We start from the raw sequence: 25,006 nt of genomic DNA, 5'->3' as shown, positions 1-25,006 counted from the left end.
GGTGCACACGTGTGTGAGGGCCTGTCTGCCAGGGCTGGTCGGTGCAGCGCACACGTGTGTGAGGGCCTGTCTGCCAGGGCTGGTCGGTGCACACACGTGTGTCTGCCAGGGCTGGTCGGTGCAGTGCACACGTGTGTGAGGGCCTGTCTGCCAGGGCTGGTTGGTGCACACACGTGTGTCTGTCAGGGCTGGTCGGTGCACACGTGTGTGAGGGCCTGTCTGTCAGGGCTGGTCGGTGCACACGTGTGTCTGCCAGGGCTGGTCGGTGCACACGTGTGTGAGGGCCTGTCTGTCAGGGCTGGTCGGTGCACACGTGTGTCTGCCAGGGCTGGTCGGTGCACACGTGTGTGAGGGCCTGTCTGTCAGGGCTGGTCGGTGCACACGTGTGTCTGCCAGGGCTGGTCGGTGCACACGTGTGTGAGGGCCTGTCTGTCAGGGCTGGTCGGTGCAGTGCACAGGTGTGTCTGCAGGCTGGTGGGTGCCTCATGGGGTAGAGGAGGGGTGGGGACGGGAGGGGCCACTCTCGCAGACTGCACTGTGCTCCCCCAGCCTGTCCTCAGGGCCCAGGACTGCAGGGCTCTCACAAGTTGGAGCACTCAGTTCTCCCAGGGGCTCCTGCTCTGTGCCAGTCAGAAATGAGAGTGCAGACACCTGACAGTAGAGAGAGGGAAGAGGCCTTTCCGGCTCACTGGCAGCTGGAGGACCCCATGGCTGGCCTCATCACGTCAGAGAAACGCAAAGGAAGTGTGCAGAAGGGGAACGGTGCTGTCCTGTCAGCAGTGATCCTGCAGCCTGGGAAGCGTTCCACCAGCCCCTGTGAGGGCGGCACCCACGAGCCAGTCATCCCTCAGAGACGCTTCTTAAGATGGTTTCGTTTATGACCCTTTTACCTGACAAGCTGTTGTTGTTTGTTTTTCAAGGCAGGGTCTCTCTGTGTAGCCCTGCCTGTCCTGGACTTTCTTTGCAGACCCGGCTGGCCTTGAACTCACAGACATCCCCCTGCCTCTGCCTAGCTAGTGCTGGGATTAAAGGCGTGTGCCACCACCGCCTGGCCACTTTTAACTTTTTAATGTAATTTTATTTTCTTTATGCATATATATGAGAGAGAGAGAGAATTTGTGCGCATGTGTGTAGGTGATCGTAGAAGGCAGAAGAGGGTGTTGACTCCCGGCAGCTGTGTATACAGGCTCTGCCCAGTGCTGGTGCTGGGCATAAAACCTGGATGCTTTATGAGAGCAATGCGCACTCTTAGCCCTGGGAAATTGTTTTTAATTGTGTTTGATTTGGAGTGCGTGTGAGCGTGCATGTAGAGGGTAGAGAATAACTTGATGCCTTCTCTCTCGTGGGCTATAAGGATCTCAGTCTCATTTTCAGGGTTGACCGCAGGTGCCTTTACCTACTGAGCCATCTTGCCAGCCTAATGATTTTTTTTTTTTAATGAAATATGAGTGAACCGACAGCAAATTTGTTTTTTAGGTTTTTGAGACAGGGTTTCTCTGTGGAGTCCTGGCTGGCCTGGAACTTGCTTTGTAGACCAGGCTGGCCTCAAACTCAGAGATCTGTCCACCTTTGCCTTCCAGGTGCTGAGATTAAAGACATCTATATATCTATATTTATACCTATATCTGTATTTATATCTATATATCTGTGTATGTGTGTGGGTGCGTGTGTGTGTGTGATGATGGGAGGAAAATATGAAGGCTTTGTTTTCCACAGCTAAACTATGACGTGTGTAAAGCAGAAAGTCTGTGCGCACTGTGAAAGCATGGCGTTTCCTGAGGAGCAGCAGTGTCGAGTGTGAGCTGAGTGTCTGAGGGACTGCCCCCTTCACTTTCTTGTTCCAGGAGCTGCTGCTGGAGTTTGAGTCTGAAATGCGGCGAAGGGAACATGAGTTCCAGCTGAGGGCTGAGGACATGAGCAATGCAGTCCTGACCAAAGAGCTCGAGGTAACTGCTGGGGCTTTGGAAGGCTTTCGGGTTCTGGTCACTCTGCCAGCCTTAGTCACGCTGGGCTGCAGGCACCACACTGTTCCTTTACCAGCCACTCCCCTGGGCCTTTCCCTCTGTCTCAGCTAAAACAGCTGAACAAAGAGCTCCGGGCACTGAGAGAAGCGGGCGCACAGGCAGCAGAGAGTCTGCGGAAGGCAGAAACAGAGCACTTGGAATTGGAGAGGAAGCTGCAGGGCCGTGCTCAGGAGCTGCAGGATCTGGAGGCCGTGAAGGATGCTCGGTGCGTGGGCTCTGTGTCCTGGGCCCTGCGGGTGCTCGGTGCGTGGGCTCTGTGTCGTGGGCTCTGTCCCGGGCCCTGCAGCTATCAGGACTAGGTCCTGGTGGCTCTGCCTTCCTAGTTTCTCCCAGCTCTGCTCTTTGGTCCCGTGTGTAACTGCTTTTACTAACACAGTGTTTGTTTAGGATAAAGGTCGTGGAGGAGAAGCTTCACTCCGAACGGCTGACCCGGAAGAGAGCAGAGGAGACTTTGAGGAGGAAGTGAGTGCTTCTACCTGGGTGGTGCCTCTCAAAGTCACTGAGACAAGGGCCCTGTGGGAGAGCCTGAGCTAGGATGCCACTTTGGCTCCAAGCTCCACTTCCTCAGAGAGGACTGGGCAACCGAGGTCTCCAGGCTTAAAATGTTCATTGATTGGTGAAGCACAAGCCCAGAATATCTGAACCTCTGGATTTAACCTCCAATGCCCAAAACAGACTTTTAAAAGTGTAACTTAGGTACAAGTTAGCTTTTAGGGGTGGGTTAGGTTGCTCTGTGCATAGTTACTTGTCACTTGTAGGTGGCCTGAGTTCTGTCCCTGGAACCCATGTGGTAAAAAAGAAAAGAAAACCGACTCTACACACATGTCCCCACACTAAATAAATAAATATTTAAAAATTAAAAGTCAGCATTTAAAACTTGTTTTTTAACGCGTTTATAAATGTTACACTGGCTCCCTGAGCTTTACCGTGCTGACCAGCCGCCTCTCCCTCTGGTTAATGGAGAGTCTCTGAGCTCTCTGTCCTGCTGACGCGCCCTGTACTCATTGTGGCTTGGGACCCAGACAGCAGCAGCAGGCGCTTCATGTTGCCGGGTGTCTGGGGCACCCAGGAAGTAGATGGTGTGGGCTCGGGGTGGGACCAACCAGGCAATCCAAGCCTCGCCCTCCCCCAAGCTGCATCGGGACCAGCATAGTCCTTAGTCAGAAAGGAAAGTCCCAAGGTGCGCTGCTGGTGAGGAGGACTTCAGCCCCAGGGCAAGAATCACTTCCTTTCTATTCCAAAGGAAACACAGCTACCATAGCACCAAACACTCAGGAGGGGCGTGTAGGAGGAAGGGAAAGAGGGAGGAAGAAGGGGACCAAGTTCACTTGTGTTTCCTCATAATCTGTGCAGTGCCTGCGAGGCAGACGGAGCCTGTTCTCCATGGGCCGGGCAGGAAGCTTGGTGGTGGGCGAAGAATGCTCTGTGAGCCTGTCTTGGCGTCTGTGTTGTGAGCATTGGGGGGCATCCAGGAACCTGACATCTAAGAAGAGCTGCTTACATGCAAAGAACAAGCACACACACACACCAGTTACTCCTGAAGGGGCAGCCATCTTGTCAGGGACAACTGTAGTGTAAGAAAGGACAGCAGATACTCTGGAAGGTTCCAGGGCACTGAGTGAGCCCCCATGGGACCCATCCCTGTGTTTCAGATGTGAAGAGCTTGACCGTCAAGCCATGGAGAAGGACGCAGTGCTGGCGGCAGTGAAGGGCGCCCACGCAGGGCAGCTGCAGGCGCTGGAGGCCACGGTGCTGGAGCTGCAAGCCCACTGTGAAACCCTTGAGGGCCAGCTGAGCAGGGCTGAGCGGATGCACGCTGATGATGCCAGAGAGAAGAAGGCCCTTATTGAAAGGTGAGCTGCTGTCTCAGGCCCGCCAACCAGCAGCCTGTGTGCCTGTGCCCTGGGCTGGCACGGGCCATTCTAGACCCAGGGAAATGGCATTCGGCGGGTGGAGAAACTTTAGGGCCTTTCTGGCCCAAGCTGGCCCAGACTTGCTCTCTAACGTTGGAAGGCCTTGAATTTATGACCCTGTACCTCCACCTCCCAAGTGCCGGGACTACCTATGACGCTGTACCTGGCCTTTCTTTCTCCCTCTCCGAGACAAGGTTTTGATGGATAGCCCAGGCTGCCCTCTAATTACCTTCCTGCCTCAACCTCCCAGGCACTGCTGGAGTTACAGGCATGCAGTGCAGTGCCTGGCAAAGTCTGCCACCCACTCTTTCAGTGTGAAGTTCATTGGCATCAGTGTGACAGGCGCCATTCCACCTGTCATCTGCAGGGCTGTTCCTGTCCAGCACTAGCTGCCCCTCCATCTGGCAACAGCCTCTAGTCTGCCCTCACTGTGCCTTTGCTAGCTCTAGGAATCTTGCCCTTGCCCTTATGTGACTGTCCTGTCACAGAGACTCACGTTCTCAAGGTTCACCCACATTTACAGAATGTCATTCATTCTCTTTTAAATTGTTATGATTGGGTCAAGATACACATTTTCAGAAGCTGTGGGAAACTCACTGGCTAGCTAGCCTAGCATATCAGTAGGCCTCAGGGCCCAGTGAGAGACCTTATCTCCAAAACCAAAGCAGATGGCTCCTGAGGAACATCGCCCAGGGTTGACCTCTGACCTAGGCACGTGTGTCCACACGTGTGTATCTGTATCTGTCCTTACTCACACTCCTGCACATTCACAAGAAATACCATACATAGCACACAGGCTATGGCCTGCAGAGGCTGCTAAGTCAGACTCGCTTCCCAGGCCGATATCCAGTGCAGACAGGCCACAGGCCTTTATCCACTCCGCACGTATGGACTGTTTCCACTTTGGCGCTCACAAATAATGCTGCCTTAGCGCAGGTATGTGATCTCCTCTGTAGACTTGCTCTCAGTTCTTTTGTGGATATGAACAGAACTGGAATTTCGGAACATACAGCTCTGGGTTCAGCAGTTGGTTTTGTCTGCTTTTTGAGACAAGGTCTCCCTGTGTAGCCTGGGCTGGCTTGGAAGCCTCTGTTCTGCCCCTCAGACTCCCCAGTTCTGGGATTACAGGTGTGTTTCAGTACACCTCCTTCCAATGTCTAATTCAGGCCTGAGAGTTTGGGCCACCTGCTGCCCTTGCCTCGTGTCAGGAAACTGGGTGCTAGAGAAACTGTCGTAAAAGCACTGGCTGTGTAATAGCCTCATCCTGAGTGGTGAGGAAACAGCCAGAGGGACGCTATGTTCAGTAGAAACACTGAAGTCTTGCATTTGCTAATGTTCCCGGGCTTAGCAACTGGATATTTCTTTGGGATGGGTTTTTATATCTTCTTTTAAACAGAGAAATCACCGAAATTACATTCCTGTCCTGGGGAGAGGTAGTCTTATACCTGTGAAATGTCAGGAACTCAAAGCTTTTTACATGGGCTAGGGCGATGGCTCGGTGGTTAAGAGTGCTGGCTGCTCCTCCGGGTCCAGGCTCTGTCCCTAGCACCCGCATGCAGGCAAGATACCCATGCACGTAAGGCAAAGGTAAAACTTTAAAAGTTAGACTTTAAGAATATTGTTCCAGCCAGTCAGTGGTGGCACATTCCTTTCGTCCCAGCCCTTGGGAGGTGAGCAGGTGGATCTCTGTGACTTTGAGGCTAGGCTGATCTACAGAGATAGTTACAGGACAGTCAGGGCTACACAGAGAAACCCTGCCTGGAAAAACAGAAGAGGAGGAGGGGGGAGAAGGAGGAGAAGGAGGAGGGAGAGGAGGGGAGGCGGCGGCAGCAACTTGTCCCACATCACTGTACTAAGTATAGCACGCTGTTGTCTGATCACTCACCTACGCCCGGGTGAGCCAGTAGTGTCCCAGGTGTGCTGTCTGCCTTGGCGGTGTGCTAGCTCATGGCTGTGTTCCTACTCCCTGTCAGTGTAGCTGCAGTGGTGGGGCCTCGAACAGGCTGGCTGCTTCCTTCTCTTGAAGCCTTGAATTCATGACTCTGCTTTGTTTTGAAAGAAGGGCTCTTTAGATCTCCTGGCCAGCTGAGAACTCCCACCACCCCTGCCTCAGCCCCCAAGTGCTGCAGTTGCACTGTGCCGCCCCAGTGTTAACTGATTTCTGTTTTAAGCAGTTGTTTCTGTTCTAAGCAATTGTTGCCTATTAAGGGCTATTCCTCCAAAGACAGGGCGTCTGACAACAGACAGCAGGGCAGGGTGTCATGCCTGTCACCTCAGAGCTCTGAAGGAGGAAGCTGGAGGATCTCAAGTTTGAGGCCTTCCTAGGCTGCAAACTGAGACCTCATCTCAAGAGAAGAGGGTCAGAAGTTGTCAACTTGAGTCTTTCTTCTTACTTCTGGGGTGTTCCGTTGTACGCTCATCTCTGTCCTGAGCGTGCGCTGGGATTCAGTGAAAACCTCAGGGCTTCGCAGCCACCCTCTCTGTTTTCTCTGAAACCGCAGGGTACACATATGGGATTAAGGGGAAAGCAGGTTTGGTGGTGACCAGCCTGCTCCACTTGGAGCTGTCAGTGTCTACGATCTTCATCGTGAGAGCGCCGTAGCTGTGCCCTGGCCCCTAAGCCAAGCCAAGTGTTTAGGAAGGAGGTAGAATGTGGAAGAGAGGCCACAGTGGACACAGGTCCCTGGGCCAGGTATTTCTGGGAGTATTGGCTGGCCTGGGAGGAAGCTTGGTGAGAAGGGATGAGGTGTATTTCTAGGCCCATTTCCTCAGTACCAGATACAGCAGAGTCACACCAGATTGCCACAGCGGCTATAGATTGATGCCTTCCACGTGTGGTTTCCACACTCCCAAACGTGCAGAGATGTTGGCACGGTGGCCTTTTTCATTGTGCACAAGCCAGGTTTGAACTCTCAGCACCGGCCTCCTGACCCAGGGAGGCTACCCGCTCTCTGCTTGTCATGGCCACACTGGGCACGGTCTCTCTGTGCGGCCCTGGCTGTCCTGGACTCACTCTGTAGACCAGGCTGGCCTTGAACTCACAGGGATCGCCTGCCTCTGCCTCCCCAGTGCTGACGTGGCTTTTCTACAAGTGCAGCTCTGTGTGTATCCCTTTGGTCTGTGTGGGAACAGGAGAGAGTGGAAAAGAACCTCGCGGTGTGACACCTTCCTGTGCAGGCTTCGCGACGATGCGGCAGCTGTGAAAGCTGCTTGGGATGCCCAGATCGATCAGATGTCCAAGGATGCTGTCTCCAAAGACCTTCAGGTCCAGATGCTGCAGGAGGAAGGGATGAAGCTCAAAGCCCAGGTGGCCAGGTTCCAGCAGGACATAGACAGGTACTGTCCCCAAGGCAGCCGCCTTTGCTGAGTGTCTCCTGGGGACAAGAACCACTTCAGGTTCTCGGATTGGAGCTATGTAAAACAAGCTTGGCCCTGAACTCTGTGGGAAGGGATGGGAAATGAGCCATAAGCAGATCATGGTGGTACAGAGAGCAAATACCCAGGCCCAGCGGGTGTGCCCAGACGCGTTGGGATAAGGAATCTCAGGGTTCAAGGAAAGCAGCAAAGGGCTGCTATGGAGCCGAGCAGTGGCCACCTTCTTCTGCCTTCCACGTGCTTGTGTTTCAGCCTTAATCCCAGCACTCTGGAAGCAGAGGCAGAGAGATTGCTGTGAGTTCAAGGCCAGCCTGATCCACACATTTCTAGGACAGATAGGGCTACATACAGAGACTGTCTCAAAGGAAAAAAAACACACAAAACAAAACAAACAAATAAAACATGCTCATGTTTTCCTGTTTGTTGGTTTTTGTTTGTTTGTTTGTTTTAGTTTGGGTTTTGTTTTTTGGAAAGGTTTCTCTGTGTAGCCTTGGCTGTCCTGGAACTCGATCTGTAGACCAGGCTGGCCTCACAGCAGTCCATCTGCCTCTGCCTCCCGAGTGCTGGGATTAAAGATGTGAGCCACCAACCAACCAGCTCCAGGTCATTGTGTTAACATGTGCTTGAGTGGAGCTAAGGACCTGTTTTCCATAATGAAACCAAGTCAACCAGATGTAATAAAACAGTGTCCACAGGGTGGATCTGGACGGACATAGCCGCCTATACCTCACCCTGCACCCCTGGAAACCCCGATCCCCTGTAGCCAGCCCTGACTGCCCCACCCCCATCTGGCTGCCCTGGGGTGGCTCAGCCTGGACTGGACACCTGAGTGGAGGATTACCATGCAGCTTTGACCCTAGCTTGTTTGGTTTTGTTGCTTTGAAGTCAGGATGCCACTGGTTCTTTACGCTCTCAGTAGCCGTGATGCTTGAGTCTATGGCTGCTTTTTTTTTTTTTTTTTAAAGATTTCCTCTCTGTATTTTTTTCTGTCCACTTTGGTAGTTTGTGTCCATCTATCCACGTCATCCACTTGTGGGCATGTTCCTCCTTCCTGCTATCTTACTGCATGTGAGTGGACAGCTAGGGCCCCTCTTACCCCTGACACTGCTCATTTAATGGTCTCTCCTGTATCTCAGACCAGCCTCACCAGAAGCTTATCAGTTCTATCAATTCTGCTGATCTTGGTGAAGAACTGGCTTTTGGATTTGACTTTTCTCAGTTTTCTGTTCTCAGTCTTACTGCTGTCTGTTGTCTTCTGTTTCTTTTGGCTTTGGTTTGTTGTTCTGATTGATCCTAAGAGTGGAGCAAGATGATTAACTGAGACACCCTTCCTTCAGAGGTGGTTAGTGAAAGTTTCCTCTCAAACATAGCTTAGCTACACCCAACAAATCCTGATGTCATTCTGCTAAAATACTGTCTCCTTGTGTGTCCTCTGGTCACTAGATGGCTTAGAACCATGTTGACTAATCCCCGGGGATTTTAGTGTTGGGTGCCATTTGTCAGAGATTTCTTACCTGAGTCTGCTGTGATTCAGAATGCACCTTGAGTGATTGATTTCCTCTGCAACCTGTTTTGTGCCTTTGGAACGTGCTCTGCCCCAAAGGTTGGCTAAGCAGACTTACAGACAAAATACGCCCTGTTGCCGTCTGAGCTCTGAAAATGTCACCTTGAGCACAGTGGTGGCTAACAGTGTTCTTGTCTCCATGTCCTGTGATCTGCTTATTGGGCCTGTCAGTTACAGAAGAGTGTGCATGGGCGTGGCTCCCTCTCAGTTTTATCTTGAGCTGTGCTGGGAAGTTACGCATTAAGTTCGCCTGCGTTTAGGATTGTCCTGGCTTCCCACCACCCTGGCTTCTGTGCGGTATGAGCAGGCGTGTTTGTCCCCCTTTGCAAACTGCTGTCCCACCTGTTCGCTCAGCCCCTCCTGCTTTTCAGCCCTCGTGCCCCCCACCCCGTGGCCCATGCTCCGGCTTTCCCCTCTGGAGGGTCTCTGGAGGGTTTGCTCAGCCCTGGTTTGGGTTAGCTTCCCTCTCTGTCTGCACACTGCTTCTGTCCACAGAGTGTGGCCACCACACTGTTTCCTCCAGCGTTTGGTGAATGTCGGTGCCTGTTATGTCTGCCTGTCCCCAGGGGCTGTTGTTCCTGCAGGCTTCTCTCAGGCCACTTTTCCCTGTACCGCACATGTGTCTTTCCTTGTCGTGGACTAAGCTTGCCATGGGAAGGACGTGCCAAGGATCATGGAAGCCCCTCAGCTGTCAGCCCAGCTTTGCTCTTCATGCTGAAGGGACCTCGGGAAAGTTAACATGGGACATTGGGGTGTGTCTGTAGGTACAAACAGCAACTGGCCCTGGCCGTGGAAAAGGAACAGAGCCTGGAGCGGGCGCAGGTACAGCTGTGCCTAGACTGGCAGCATCGCTGTGATGACGTTGAACGAGACCAGATCCAGAGATCAGAGACTTTGATCCAAGGGCTAACCAAGGCCAGAGATCAGGTGTGCTGGTTGCTGTGGGTGTGGAGTCTATGCAGGACGGTACAGGATGGCTTTGGCCCTTGCCATATAATTTTTTTAACTCAGAAAACACCAGTTAATCTGTGGCAGAGTCACAGTCATCCTGGTGTGCTGATGCAGCCCAGTAGTTCCAGCTGCTCAGGAAAAGGAGGCAGGAGGATCTCAGGTTCAAGGCCAATCTGGACAAAAACCAGTCTCTGCCCTGTCCCCAGATGTATTTAGGGGTTCTTTTTCCTGACAGGGGCATGGTTCTGGGAGTGCTGATTTGGTCCCTACCCATTGGCGTATCCTCTGCCTGGCCAGGGCAAACTAGGCACCATAGCCGAACAGGAAAGTCCTCCCCCGCCCCCCCCCCATGGCCCAGCATGCTGAGAGTGACATATATATTGCTCTTGTGGCCATTCACTTGACCCTGCTGGCCACTTTGTAAGCAAAAGGGAGTCTGGCCTCTGAGACCAGGCGGCCCACAGATGACACTCTCTCAGGTTGCTGCGAAGCTCCAGGAGACAGAGAGGGCGCTGCGTCAGCAGGAGGCACTGCTGGAGGCTGTGTCACTGGAGCGAGACCAGGCCATGGACACGCTGCGGACACACGGTGTCCTCGCTGGACCGCAGGCACGGGTGAGCCCCTGCTGATGCAAAGAGGCTGAAGAAAGGCGTGCTCCTGTACACTAGGTGGCAGCGTCAGATCGCTGCTGAGTTGCTTGTTGTTCTGTGCTCAGGCTGTGTCACCACTCCCCAGACCAGACCATTTTATTTGTTGTTATTTATCATTCCTGTTGTGTGTAAAGGTCAGAGGGCACCAGCTCCACAGCGGTGGGTTTCGGGGGACTAACTCAGATGACTAGGCTTGTGCAGCAAGTCTTTACCTGTGGAGACATTGCACTGATTCTGACTGCCTCCCTCTTAGAGGTGAGTACCGCCAGCATGGAGACCTACCTGCCTGAGCTGTTGCAGTTGTTAGCAGAGCTGATTCCTAGAGGCACCCTTAGACTGGGAGAGGCTGGGAACAGCATTATCCTGGGCCTGCAAAAGGTTGTTTTTTTGTTTTTTTTTAAATGGGTGTTCTTGCATCCCAATGTGACAAAATGAAGAAGGTCTAGCATCCTGAAGAGAGTCTAATAGGTAAATATACCACATATGCTTCCATTTCTTCACTCTCTAAAACTCCCTACACCCTTCCCTTGGTCCCATCTCCCTACCAAAGGCAGCCATATTCTGATTTCTGTCCTCATCGATTTAATTCTCTGGCTATGGCTTCTGTTACGTTGCCATGGAAGACCTGGTGGGCAGAGTCTCTCTATTTCATGCTATGGTCCTGGCCATGGTTAAGAATATTTCAAGGGGGCCTTGAGAGTTGGCTCAGAGGTTAAGAGCACTGGCTGCTCTTTCAGAAGTCCTGAGTTCAATTCCCAGCACCCACACGATGGCTCACAACCATCTGTAATGTGATCTGGTGCCCTCTTCTGGTGTGCAGGTGTACTTGCCGATGGAGCACTCATACATAAAATAGATAAGGAGACTATTTCAAGGGCCAGCATGGTGGTGCCTCCCTTTAATCCCAGCAGAACTCTGTGAGTTGGGAACCATCCTGGTCTACATAGTGAGTTCCAGGCCAGCCAGAGCTACACACTGAAACCCTGTCTCTAACCCCACCCACTCCAAAGAGAATATCCAAATAAGAATATTTGACAGGATGGGAAGTGGGTTAGTGCCTAAAACATTCGCTGTGCAAGCGGAAGGACCTAAGTTACACAGAGTCACACGACACATCCATACACGCACAGACACTCACACAAGTGTGGTGGCACACACTTATAATTTCAGTAGTCAGGCAGCTGAAGGAAGAAAATTGTGAGTTCAAGGCCAGCATGGACTGAGAATTTTTAAATAGGTCAGGGTACAGGGACAGAGCACTTTTCCTGCGTGATCAAGGGCCAAACACCACACACATAAATGTGCTCTGTCGCTGCACACTCTTTCTCACTGTCCTGCTGTGAAGCTCACGGTCCGGGAGTGATTTCCTCCCTGTGCTGAACCTGAGCACATGACATCGCAGGACATATTGAGGGTCCCACCTCTCTCCCTGGGATTGTTTGGCCACAGGAGACTGGCTGGCTGTGTGCACTCCTGGCTGTGCGCTGCCACCTCATGACGGACAGGCGTGTGAGCAGTGGCAGCTTCTCAGGCCGCTGCGGCACAAAGGAGGAGGAGAGCTGGAGCAGGAAGAGTTGTCTAGGGTAAAGCCTCTCACGCCCACATCATCGCTAGCCAGTATCACAAATGCTTTGGTTTTCTTTGAGGGTTTTGTTTTGTTTTTTAATTTATTTATTTTTTATTAATTACAATTTATTCACTTTGTATCCCACATGTAGCACCCTCCCTCAACCTCTCCCAATCCCACCCTCCCTCCCTCATCTCCTTTCATGTCCCTTCCCCAGTCCACTGATAGGGGAGGTCCTCCTCCCCTTCCATCTGACCCTAGCCTATCAGTTCTCATCAGGACTGGCTGCATCGTCTTCCTCTGTGGCCTGGTAAGGGTGCTCGGCCATCAGGGGAGGTGATGAAAGAGCCAGAGTTCATGTCTGAGACAGTTCCTGTTCCCATTACTAGGGAATCTGCTTGGAGGCTGAACTGCCATGGGCTACATCTGTGCAGGGGTTCTAAGGTTATCACCATGCATGATTCTTGGCTGGAGTATCAGTCTTAGAAAACAACCTGTGCCCAGATTTTTTGGTTTGGTTGCTCCTGTGTTTTTTATTTTTTTCAAGACTATGTAGCCTTGGCTCCCTGAACCTGCTTTGTAGACCAGGCTAGCCTCGAACTCACAGAGATCTGCCTGCCTCTGCCTCCCTGAGTGCTTGGGTTAAAGGTGTGAGCCACCATGCCCAGCTATTTTTGTTTTTTGTTTTTTTGAGACCAGGACTCACTATGCATCTTTGGCCGTCCTGCAGCTCACTATATAGACTATACAGAGCATTAAATTGTTGTTGTTGTGGGTTTTTTTTTTTGTTTTGTTTTGTTTTTGTTTTTTTTAATTTTTCAATAAATGGTTTCTCTGTGTAGCCCTGGCTGTCCTGTAGACCAGGCTGGCCTCAAACTCATAGAGATTCACCTGCCTCTGCCTCCCAAGTGCTGGGACAGCATGTGCCACCACACCTGCCTTGCCTTCATATTTTTATATTAAATTTTTATTTTGTTAATATTAGTTACAGTTTATTCACTTTGTATCCCAGCTGTATCCCCCTCCCTCATTACCTCCCAATCCTACCCTGCCTCCTTCATCTTCTCCCTGCCCCTTTCCAAGTCCACTGATAGGGGAGGTCCTCCTCCCCTTTCATGTCATCCTGGCTTATCAGGTCTCTTCAGGCCTGGCTGCACAGTCCCCCTCTGTGGCCTAGCAGAGCTGCTCCTCCCTCGGGTTTGTGGGGGGGGGGGGTGTCAAAGAGCCAGCCATTGAGCTCATGTCAGAAATAGTCCCTGTTCCCCTTACTAGGACACCCACTTGGATACTGAGCTACCATGGGCTACATCCAAGCAGGGGTTCTAGGTTATATCCATGAATGGTCCTTGGTTGGAGATACAGGCCTTCATTTTTAAAATGCAAAATAGTGCTTCCTCTTTTATTAACCTCATCAGTTAATGGTGTCAGTTTTGGAAAATTGAGTGTACTGCCAAATGTCCAGAATAGCATTTCAGGATGTAGTCAGGTTTTTTTTTGTTACATTATTTATTTTGTGTGAATGTGTGTGCACATGTGTGCACACACCACATGGGTGGAGTCGGAGGACAACTTTAGGGAAGTGGTTCTGTCCTTACACCATGAATATTCCAGGAATCATGCTCAAATGGCCAGACTTTCAAGTCAAGTGGTCTTACTCAGCAAGCTGGCTTAGGAGCCCTTTCCATCACTAAATCCTGGGTGAGAGGTTGGAATTCTATACACAGACCATGACTTCATGCATGTTGTCTGAGTAATGTAAGATGGAAGAAGATGGCCTTTCCTCCACGTGTCCTGGCCTAGCAGCTCAGTGATGGCTTCAGTCAGACACTGATTGCAGGATGCCTGTGGGCTGAGCTGCATTCTCCACAGCACTCAGCTTCAAGTCTTGTCCCCAAAACTTAAGCGTATGACTCACTGAGATCGTATAGCTGAGGGGGGAGTAAATTAAGATGAGCCATGCTGGAGCAGCACAGCCCCACGCCCTGTTCCCTGTGCCTGCTGTGCTAAGAGGAGAGGACATGCAGATGCCCAGGATGGCCGTGTGATGGCAGGGGCAGAGACCAGGGGACAAATTTACAAGCCTGAAAACAGCAAGGATTACTAACAAGCACCAGATGCTGACAAGGCTGGAACAGATCCTCTGCAAGCCTTTAGATGAAGCACAGCGCAATGTCAGGCTCTGGGCCTGCTAACAGGAGAGGATGAATTTCTGTGTGGTTATATGTTCCTGAAGCTGCAGAAAACTCCCACAGATGGCACTAAAGCTCAGCCTGGGCTGGCTCTCTACAGGCTCTCCTACTCTGCGCCCCTTTGAAGACAAGGCTTAACTCTGTGTGACCCTTTTCCAGGACTTCCTTTAATGGTGGCTAGTCAGTGTTTCTATTGCTGTGAGGAAACACCATGACCAAAAGCCAGTTGGGGAGGAAAGGCTTTACTCAGTTTACACTTCTCCATCATAGTTTATCATTGAAGGAACTCAAGCAGGACAGGAACCTGGAGGCAGGAGCTGGCGCAGAGGCCATGGAGGGCGCTGCTCACTGGCTTGCTCAGCCTGCTTTCCTGTAGAACCCAGGACCTCCAGCCCAGGGATGTCTCCACCCACAGTGGGTTGGGCCCTCCCCATCAATCACTAATTAAGAGAATGCCCTACAGGTTAGCCTACGGCCTGGTTTTTCGGAGGCGTTTTCTTGATTGGGGTTCTCTTCCCTCAGATGGATTTAGCACACGGTTTTTTGTTGTTTTTTTTTTTTTTTTTTTTCGGTAGTCGAACATCTGCCCCTCTATGAAAAAAAAATCTGCCCCTTCATCAGGTCTCTGGGGTACAAATACTGAAGTTCTTGTGGGCCATTCCTGAGGGACAGCTGCCTAAGACTTGTCTTTCTCCTGCCAAGCTGACATTCCCTTGAAGGCCAAGTTCCCAGATCACAAAAAGGGACACAGGGAGGATAGTGCCTGCACTGGAACTGATGGATGGCTCTGGTGCTGGCAGCTGGCACTTGCCCAGAGCCATGCGGTGGGCTTGCCGGAGCTGAGTAGTTTACAACAGCAACCAAATTCTTCTCTGAGCTCTCACACTCGAGTTCCAAGTTGAAAGTTGGTTGAAGATACTTGTGGCCTCCTGGGACCTGTGAGGCAGGTGGCCCTAGGGACTGAGCACTGAGGACACACCCTAGCAGTGTGGCCGTATTTCTCCCACAAGCAGAGAGGCCTCAAGGGGACCCTCAAGATGAGGGTCCATAGCTTTGGTACCCACAGACCTTTCCTCACAGGCTTTCCTGAGGTTATAGATGAAGTGCTCCCCAGTCTGAACACAGGAAACACTATAGACAGATGACAGAGGATAAAGTACTTATTTTCATCAATGGTGCCTTACTGGAAGCTTTCTTGTACTTTTCCCCTAGGCTAGCAATCAAAAGAGGACATTTGTCTCCAAGTACCAGCTAAGCAGGTCAGCAAGGCCTATCGGTTGGCTGGCTTCTTTGTTAGGCAAACAATAAGCGTTAGAAGTGTGTTCTGTCATCAGGAACAACCCACGCCCACCACCCCCTTAAGTGCACCCTTGATCTTGGGCAACAACCGGAGTGCCCAGTGTGACTCCCAGATATGCCAGCGTGTGCAAGGAGTGGAGTGATGGGCCAGAGCGCTCGGGAGAAGCCCTCGCCAGCTCCTGAGGGGCAGCCCTACGAAAAGCTGAGCCGAATGCCGAGGGCTGCCTCCCTTGCCCTGCTGGGGAGCCTCACAAGCCAGCATTGGAGCTGCTGCCTGAGGGCCACCAAGTAGGGCCGCAGGCCTCACTGGGAGCACCTGGGGACTGTGTCTGAATGGCCAGGGGCCTGTGCTGTGCAAGAGGCTGACACCAAACTTGCCATAGGCTTCCTTGGCTAACTGGGATTGGCTGACTGCGACACAGTCATTTTACAGGCTCCTATCTGGCACCTGTTCATAGGAACTTCACTCATTGTCTAGGGCAGATCAGACGGGTAGCCCTCATGCTCCAGAGTTGTCACCTTGGGGACCCCAAGAAGGAGAAGATGTAGCCAGCCTGAGATGAGGAGAGCCAGCTTGGCGTCACAGGTGTAAGGGAGGGAGGGAGGGAGGCTAGAGTGATGGCTCCGCCGTTAAGAGCACTTGCTGCTCTTGCACAGGACCTAGGTTCAGTTCCCAGGACCACACATATGGCCACCATACAAATGGCCGCTCACAGCCATCTGTAACTCCATGCCAGGTGTTCAGCACCCTCTTCTGGCCTCTGTGTGATACACGTATAGTGCAAATATGCATGTACATATTTGCAGTCAGAACAGCCAGAACATAAAAATCCATGAATCTTTCTAGCTGTGGTGTTGGACACATTTGTGTCTCTTCAGGAGATCGGCTAGGATCTCCTGTGCTGGCCCTTGCTTGGCTTGTTACCAGAGAAGCTGGTAACAGGTCAGACTCAGCTCAGTCTGCACTGATGGGCATGTGAAATCCCTCTGGTCATGAGGGTTTTTCTTCCCCTTCTTGTTCTGAGTGAGCGTCAGTTTGTCTGCACCACGTGTTGTCCCCAGGCGCCAGGAGCTCTGCTCCTCCTGACCGTTCCGATGCTTTCTGATGCGTTTGTAACTCCTGCTCGTCTCTCTGCTCTCAGATGTACTCTACCCAGTGAATTGTCGGATTGTTCTAAAACTGCATAGAATTCTTAAAGCCAGGACTGGAGAGGTGGCTCAGCAGTTAATGCACTGCCTCCTCTTCCAGAGGACCCGGGTTCAATTCCCAGCACCCACGTGGTGCCTCACAACCGTCTGTCACTCCAGTTCCAAGGGATCCGACATCCTCACACAGACACACATGCAGGCCAAACACAAATGCACATAAAATAAAAGTAAATAAATCTTGGCCAGGCAGTGATGGTACACACCTTTAATCTCAGCACTGGCAAGGCAGAGGCAGGTGGATCTGTGAGTTCACCAGCAGCCTGGTCCACAGAGTCAAGACAGGCAGGGCTACATAGAGAAACCCTGTCTCAAAAAAACAATAAACAAGCCAGGCATGGTGGCACATGCCATTAATCCCAGCACTGAAGGAGAGGATGGGGTGGGAGGCAGAGGCAGGTGGATGGCCAGCCTGTGAGTTTGTGGCCAGCCTGGTCTGCAAAGAGAGTTCCAGGACAGCCAAGGCTACACAGAAAAACCCTGTCTCAAAACACAAACAACAACAACAACAAAAAATAATCTTTTTTAAAACTTAAAAAATCTTCATAAATCCTGGGATGTGCCAAACACAGGCCTGTGAGTGAACAGTCACCCACCTGCAGAGCCCCCAGTGCCCTTCCGCCTTCCTAGCATACTCCTGAGTGAGAGACACAGACACATGAGGGCCCAGAGACCCCTTCATTCCCGCCTGTGAGGGAGTGTCAGCAGTCAGCAAGCCTGATCTTGAGGTTGTCTTGCAAATACCCTGCTATTCTGGTGAAGGTGGTGGCTGTTCCGCTCAGAGGGTATGCAGTTCCAGAGGACAAGACATGGCTCCAAGGTCAGCTGGAGCAAAGGGCCTTGTTGGCAAACTTTTTACCTACCTTATTCGGGTTCTTAATGCCTCTTCTTCCATTTCAACCCCCAAGTCCCTTCCACCACCCCAACACAAGGTAGGAGAGAAGGAAGGTTACAGGGGAAAGGGGCGTCATTTTCCTTTAGCTACTTCCTGCTGCTTAGGGTTATTGGGTACCTTGGGGCAAGTCGAATCTTCATTTCAGGGTATCTCCAACTTCTTGTCAAACTGCATCAACAACCAGGAGCAGCAGCGGGGAGCACCAGCACCCTTCTTTTTTCTCAGAGCCCCCAGTCTCTTTCCTGGCTCTACTGTTTATTTCTTGTCAGAGTCCTCAGAATTAAAACTATCTGCAGTTGGCAAAGAGCCCCTCTCAGAGCCAGCACCAGGCGGCTTGCTGGTGTGGACCATCTGAGTCAGCCCCATATACCACACATGGGATTAAAACAAAAACACATTTACAAAACATAACATAACTGGGTTTTAAACACACCAAAACTTTTCACTACAGGACCTCTTTGTTTGTACTTATTCTCCTTTGATCTGTGTGGTTGGTAGGTACCTGCACAGCAGCGTGAAGGAGAAATGAGGAAAGATTTTCCATCTAGTGAGATCCAGAGGCTCCAGGAACAGAATGCAGGTCTGCGGAATGCTGTTGCACAGATGAGGAGAGAGATGGAAATGCTGAGCGGGCATCTTCCCCCTGCTCACTCGGAAGAGCGTTTAGATGCAGGTCCTGATCCCAAGGCTGGAGGAGATTCGGCCCCTCCAGGTGAGCAGGGAGAGGTAGAGATGAGGAGGAGGGATGAGAAGATGTTGGGGTCCCGGGAGCAGTAAAGAACAGGGCGTGTGCACCCCTAGACAGGTCACAAAGTGCAACAGCTGCTTGTCCTCCAAGAGACTCAAGTTCTGTATTGAACAATGTTTGTTTGGTGACATGGCGGGGAGGGCAGGACACATGTTTGATGGCCTGGCAAGCTCGGGGCAGATGGGGCCTGGTCAGTAGGCTGCCGGCTGGGCCTTCCTCAGGAGGAGCATGCTGTGGTGGGCCTGAGGTGGCAGCCGCACCCACGCTTGCTCTTAGCAGGCACCATGGCTGCTTCTAAGGGGCCTGTCCCTGATGTGGGAGTTACCACAAAGCCTGTGGGAGTGGAGGCAGGCAAGTCCTCACGCCTGGTCCCAAAGCCTTCCTGGAGCTCATGGAAGCTGAGCTGAGAGGCAGAGGGAGGTCCTGGGAGCTGGGACCTGGGAGAGACCAGGGGAGGAGAGCTGAGGCTCCTGTAGCTGTGGCAGCAGCCAAGCGGAGCGAGCGTGCCAGTGAGTGTGTGTTTTGGCAGATTATGTTCTGGCCCTTGAAGCAGAAATGCAAAACCTAAAGGATAAAATTAAGGCTCTGGAAGAGCAGCTGCAAGGCATGGAAGAGCCAGTGAAGACATCCCTGACCACTGCTGACCCACACCCTGGTGCCTGTGGCTCTGCAGAAGCAGCCGGTGAGCGCCCCAGACGCCCGAACCTTATGCTATCCTGGTAACACTGATGGTGGAAACTGAGGTGGACTAGAGACAGGCCTTCCAAATGCATGCACGCTGAGCACAGTGCTCCCACCATCAGGCCCGACTCCTGGAAGTCCCCGGTGATGGGAGGGAACTCTGTCTTCTCACGTAAGTGGAATTATGTGGCACGTGTGTGTGTGTCTGGTGTCTTCTGTCTAAAGTGCTTTAGTGAGCAATGCCAGACTTCACAGTGCTGAGTTTCCCCATCAGTCAGCAGCTTGCAGGAGAGCCCCTGAGTGTGTATAGCCTGTCTTCCTGGGTAGCCATCTTGCAGGCTGTGGTACACCCTGCTAGTGTACCACAGTGGGATTGCAGTCTCTGAGTGACCACGACCACCTTTTCCTGAGCTTTTGGAATCTGCCCTGGCTGTCAAAGTGAATGTAGTGGTTACTTTATTGTTGCTGTGAAAAAAACACCATGAACTAGACAATGTACAGAAGAAAACATTTATTCTGATGTCTGTGTGCATAGGGTCAGAGACTAAAAGACAGGGCAGCAGACAGGGATGGCCACTGGGCCAGCGTGTTGAGAGCGCATCGTGAACCATAAGCACAAAGCAGGCCGAGGGCGAACCGCAAGTGGTGCGGGTCGTTAGCCTGCAGCAGCTCCTGCCACACGGCCACTTACTAAACCTCCCTACACAGCACCACCACTGGGGAGCAAGTGCTCAAACGCCTGCGCCGCTGAGGGACCCGAAGCAGCACTCACGGTGCCAAGTCCCAGACGTCTGTGGCCCCTGTGCCTCAGGCCTTGCAAGGCGTCCGCTCTCATGGTGCAGAGCTGACACGGCGCTGAGGCAGGAGCACAGCGGACAGGCGTCATTACTGTCAGGCTTCCGGTGCTCTCATTCTGGACAGGAGTGTGTATGGGGTGCCATGGACACCCCCAGTGCCTGAGGCGCACATGGGTCATCCAGGGGCCCCAGCCCTGACCAGGGCTATCTCTCACTCATCTTCCAGACTCTTCTGTATGCCATTGTGATAGTGAGCAAAGCAGGGTGAAACCTACTCTCTGTCCTGTCACACCTCTCCTTCCTGGGAAGGAGCCCAGAGACTGTGGCACGCCTCCTGGTGGGCTCCTGAGCCCTGCTTGCCAGTGTCTGGTGGAGACACCAGAACTACTACGTTTGGCTCAGGAGCGGGTTACACTTATGCTTCATTTGAGTTTTTCTAATGTTCAGGTCAGAATTTAGAACCAGGGCTACTCTGTCCTTAGAAATATGCTTGATCAGACACACATTTTTCTTAAATTATTTGTAGAATTCAACTTTGAAATCACCAGGGCCTAGAGTTTTCCTTGTTGGAAGCTTTGAAACTTAATGTATTTGTAGTTAAGGGACTGTTCTTATTTTCATCTTTATTTCCCCCAAGACAAGGTTTCTCTGTGTAGCCCTGGCTATGCTGGAACTCACTCTGTAGACCAGGCTGGTTTCAAGCTCACAGAGATCCATCTGCCTCTGTGCTGGCAATAAAGGCCTGTGCCACCACTGCTGGCATGTTTTCTTTCTTTCTTTCTTTTTTTCTTTCTTTCTTTCTTTCTTTTTTTTAATGGGGGGCAGGGGTGGGTTTTTTGTTTTTTGTTTTTTTTTTTTTTGAGACAGGGTTTCTCTGTGTAGCCCTGGCTGTCCTGGACTTTGTAGACCAGGCTGGCCTTGAACTCACAGAGATTTGCCTGCCTCTGCCTCCTGAGTGCTGGGATTACAGGCGTATGCCACCTCCACCAGCTGGTATATTTTCTTTTTATATATTCTTGTTACCTTATACTAGGAAATTATCTGTTTCATCAGGTTCTCAAACTTCTGGGAAGAAGTCTCTGACCCTGTCTGTTTTGCTCGTCTGGTTCTGTGAGCCGTGATCCTCCTTCCTCCACGTCCTCAGCAGCTGGGATTTATAGCTGTGAGCCACCAGGCCTAGGTGCCCTGAGTGTCCTCAAAAGAACAGCTGTACATACATTTATTATTCTTATTATTTTATATGTATGTATTTTCCATGTATTATTTCCACTCAAATAGCTTGGAATATCAGGTGTCGCATCTTTGCCCCAGGTATTATGTGAGCATCTTTTCTCTCTTACTTTTCAAATAAATGGTCCTGTGTTTAGGTGGGAAAATTGACCTGACCTGGTAAGGCTGGCTTTCATCCTAAGGTCTACTCTCTCCGTAAGGGTGTACTGGACAGTCAGCGCACCTCTGGTCTCTCTAGGGACCCAACTCTTGGTTCAAGGATGGACACAATTTACCTCAAGGTCAGTTAGGAGCTTCAGTGAGCCTCTGGGAAAAGAGGTTCAACTCTGCAGGGAGGCTGAGAGACACTGCTCTTCTCTGCAGGTTTGGCCCTGACAGACCAGGAGTCTACTGCGCTGGCACTCAGAAAACTTGGAGACAGAGTGCATCTCTTGAACTTGCTGCTGACACAGCTCAGAAAGAAGGTGAGACTAGCCCCCGACATGTAAGGTTTACACGCACCCCCTACTGAAGAACCAGGTTTGGACACAGGCGCAGGCTCTGCGCGGTGCCAGGTGTGACCTCACTGACCTTGGTGTCTTCCCAACCTCTGTTTCCTTCAGAACAAAGGACTGCGCTGTATGGCGTTTGGTTTATCTTGTGTGTGGCTATAGATGGATGACTCACAGGGAAGCCTGATACGGTGATGAGTGCCCGTATCCCAACCCAGGGGGTAGAGGCAGGAGAGTCAAGGTCATTCATGGCTACAGAGAGAGCTGGCTCCCAACTCTGCTTTCTCAACCTCACATCCACCACAGCCGCTTCTCCCACTGTCTTTTTTTTTTTTTTAAAGCTAGGTTCTCATGTAACCCAGGTTGGCCTCATACTTGCTGAGAATGGCCTTGAACTTCTGATCTTTCTGCCTCTACCTCCCAAGTGCTGGAGTCACAGGCATGCATCACTACACCCTGTTTGTGTGATGTTGGCAGTTAAGCCCAGGGCTTCATGCATGCTAGGAAAGCACTTTGTCAACTGAACTGTAGCCCCTGCCTGTCCCTGCCTTTTGTAGCTTCCCCCTCACACTCACTTCCCTCCTGTCTCCTCTGTACCCCCACCCCCGGGTTTGGTCTTTTGAGATGGTCTCTCTACAGAACCCTGTGTGTCCTGGAACTCACTATGTGGACCAGGCTGGCCTAGAACTCCCGGAGACCCACCTGCCTCTGCCTCCCAAGTGCTGGAATTAAAGGCTTGGGCTCCCTCATCCAGCCTTCCATCTGCCCTTTCCATAGAAAGGACTTCCTAGTCACGGGCAGTGTTCCAGCAGCAGTTTATGTCTTCCTGGGAACCAGGGCCCAAGGGAGGATGTAACTCACTTTCATGAAGATCTTCTCTGCAGGCCTTGGCATGGACTGCACAGAAGTAGAACACACAGAGGCAGGTCCCAGATCATTATGTACAGCCAGAGAAGGAACAGCCACTTGGCCCTGCTTCACCCCGGCACCTCATGCTCCCGTCCTTCCTTGGACAGCCCCTCCCTCCTAACTTCGCCCTCTGCCTGATTCCCAGCTGCGGCACAGACCCCTGGAGCTGGGCACTGTCCAGCACGAGCTCCCCAGGGAAGTGGGCCAGGTGCACCTGGAGGTTTCGGAGCTGCAGCAGCAGGTGGCTGAGCTAAGGAAGCACCTCACAATGGCAGGTCCCCAGCGAGAGCCTCCTCACAGGCAGCAGCTACAGAGAGAGGTGGGTGCTGCGCACTCGGGACTGCCACCACTTTCTCCCTCCATGGGCCATCAGCTTCCGCTGCTGAAGGCAGACACGTCTGCTGGCACATGGCTGAATTCCTGGGCTGTGAAGCCAGGCAGTCATGCCCACAGGTTAACTTCCCAGACACTGCCTTCCTTTTCACCCACCGCTGTTCTCTGTGAGCTTGCTCACACTTCTTTGGCTGGCCATACTGTTGCTGGAATGGAGCCCATGCCCTCTGTGACTGAGTAGCCTTCCTTAGGAAACACATTGCAGAGAATTCTACCTGTCCACAGACAGGCCTGGGCTGATGGCTAAGAAGTCGCTCTGTGAGCTGATCTGGCCTGCCTGTGAGAGAAGGGCCACAGAGCCCTCAACATCTGGTCAGCACTGTGGCCAGGGCTGAGGACTGAGCAGCTGAGTCCTCAGAATCCCATGACAGAGCCTAAGCTACAGAGAGGGCCCTGGACCTCCGCTGAGAAGCGCAGCCCTTTTTTCCCACTACGGTCCCAGGAGAGCCATGGGGAGGAAGGGTTACCTCTGGAGCTGTGCCCCTGAGGCCCTCTGGTCATTGGGTGACCTAGGGTGATGTGGCCTGCCCCTGCACTGACCTACTGTAACCTACAGTGATCTCCCCTGCCAGCTGACCTGCAGTGGCAGTGGTGACTTATGCCACTTTTGGCTACCTGTGCCGACCTGCAGTGGCTCGTGGCCCCTGTGGTTGCTGATGGGGACCTATTAATCACCATAGCTTCTAGGCACTCAGCTGAGACATTTAAGACACTGTTTGTCCTTATGGCACCATATTACAAGGACAGGAACACAGCCGTGGCCTCTGGCAGAGGCTGTGTCTAAGAAGAAGCAGGGCAGGCATGGGACTGAGGGAGCTGAGGCTCCAGCAAGAGCCTGAATTAACCAACATGGACGTACTGAGCCGTGCTCACCCAGGGTCCCTGCACCCCACCCTCCCCAGGCTCAAGTCAGTGGGCAGCTCAGCACTCCATATCACACTGGCTTTTAAATGGTGCTAGACTGGTTTGAAGCAGTGGGCCTCGGCCTCAGCACTCACAGATGTAAAACACAGTTAGCAGGCACCCTGCCCCTGCTGGGTCTTAGTAGCTATGATTTTGGCACTGTGAAGTCATTCTGGGAATGAAGCAACAGAAACATGAGTGCCCTGCTGGACAAGGCTGCAGGCTGGCACCCACTGCCTGGCAGCATGGCCCCATCTGGACCAAGTGTTAGATGCCCAGAGACCGGGAAGCCTAGAAATCAATGCTTCCAAGGGGGCTGATGAGCTGGAACCACAGGCAGTGGCCTCAGCTGTCCTGAAGCGTAGAGAAATAGAGGGCACGTGCGCGTGCCCACTCCCACGGTCCGAGACCTTGCGGCCACCAGCGCCTGTGTCCAGAAGCTGCTCCACAATCTCTCACTCCAGGTCCAGGGTCAGGGCTCGTTGAACAATGCCAGTTCCAAATGGTTGTACTAGGAGGGTTCAGATGCCAGCTGGAAAAGGTTCCAGCTGACCACCTCAGCCAGGAGAGACTGCAGTCCACCAAGTTTAGAGGAAATCCTGAAATGATGTGGACCAAGAGAACAGACAACGAAGCGGAGGCCAGCAAGCTCTGTCAGCAGGCAAAGGCACTTGCTGTCAAGCCTGAGGCCAAGTGCAACCCCTGGGACCCATGTTCTCCACAACATGTGCACAGTGGCATACACAGCACCCCACACAGACAGACAGACGTAATATGAATAATTTTTAAGAAGGAAATGTGAAGTGATTCCTACATCAGAGCATTAGTGAGTAAACACATTGAGAGTTGGGCCTGTAACAGTGCTCCCTGGGAGCCTGCTGCACTTTCCTGGCTTGGTCAGAGCTTCCCCTAGGACCTTCCCTGACTCAGGGTTCCTGCCTCTGCTGTGTCTTTCTGTGAGCCCTTCAGTCTCTTGTGGCCTGCAGCAGATGCCAGAAGCACCTGGGTGCAGTCACCTATAGGTGCAATCACCCACACACTTCAGGCTACCTGAGGAACAGTAGCACCCAGAGGGCACAGGCACCTGCCAGCATTGGCAAGGACCGGGAAGCCAGAGCAGGGCATCCAGGATGTTCCAGGGCAGGGAGCTCAAGTGCGCAGAATTGTGGCCCATTGTCATGGCTTCTCGTAACCGTCAAGAGCAGGTGGGCCAGGCCAGGA

General features: G+C 52.2%; 1 protein-coding gene across 4 annotated transcripts in view; it reads left to right on the top strand.

Annotated features, from left to right (window-relative positions):
* Positions 1 to 25,006, top strand: part of Ccdc57 (coiled-coil domain containing 57) — a 91,980-nt gene that overhangs the window by 21,965 nt on the left and 45,009 nt on the right. For all 4 annotated transcript variants that reach the window (XM_055592134.1, XM_055592136.1, XM_055592135.1 and 1 more), the window contains exons 4-14: positions 1,845 to 1,946; positions 2,072 to 2,229; positions 2,412 to 2,486; positions 3,677 to 3,877; positions 7,115 to 7,273; positions 9,641 to 9,803; positions 10,307 to 10,441; positions 18,132 to 18,345; positions 18,911 to 19,063; positions 21,453 to 21,553; positions 22,635 to 22,808. In XM_055592134.1, coding sequence (XP_055448109.1) covers positions 1,845 to 1,946; positions 2,072 to 2,229; positions 2,412 to 2,486; positions 3,677 to 3,877; positions 7,115 to 7,273; positions 9,641 to 9,803; positions 10,307 to 10,441; positions 18,132 to 18,345; positions 18,911 to 19,063; positions 21,453 to 21,553; positions 22,635 to 22,808 — 1,635 coding nt within the window. The remainder of the gene's footprint in view (positions 1 to 1,844; positions 1,947 to 2,071; positions 2,230 to 2,411; positions 2,487 to 3,676; positions 3,878 to 7,114; positions 7,274 to 9,640; positions 9,804 to 10,306; positions 10,442 to 18,131; positions 18,346 to 18,910; positions 19,064 to 21,452; positions 21,554 to 22,634; positions 22,809 to 25,006) is intronic.

Source organism: Psammomys obesus, unplaced genomic scaffold (assembly GCF_907164565.1).
Source record: "Psammomys obesus unplaced genomic scaffold, mPsaObe1.curated_primary_1811, whole genome shotgun sequence".
Taxonomy (NCBI): domain Eukaryota; kingdom Metazoa; phylum Chordata; class Mammalia; order Rodentia; family Muridae; genus Psammomys; species Psammomys obesus.
This window is presented reverse-complemented; position numbering and strand designations above follow the sequence as displayed.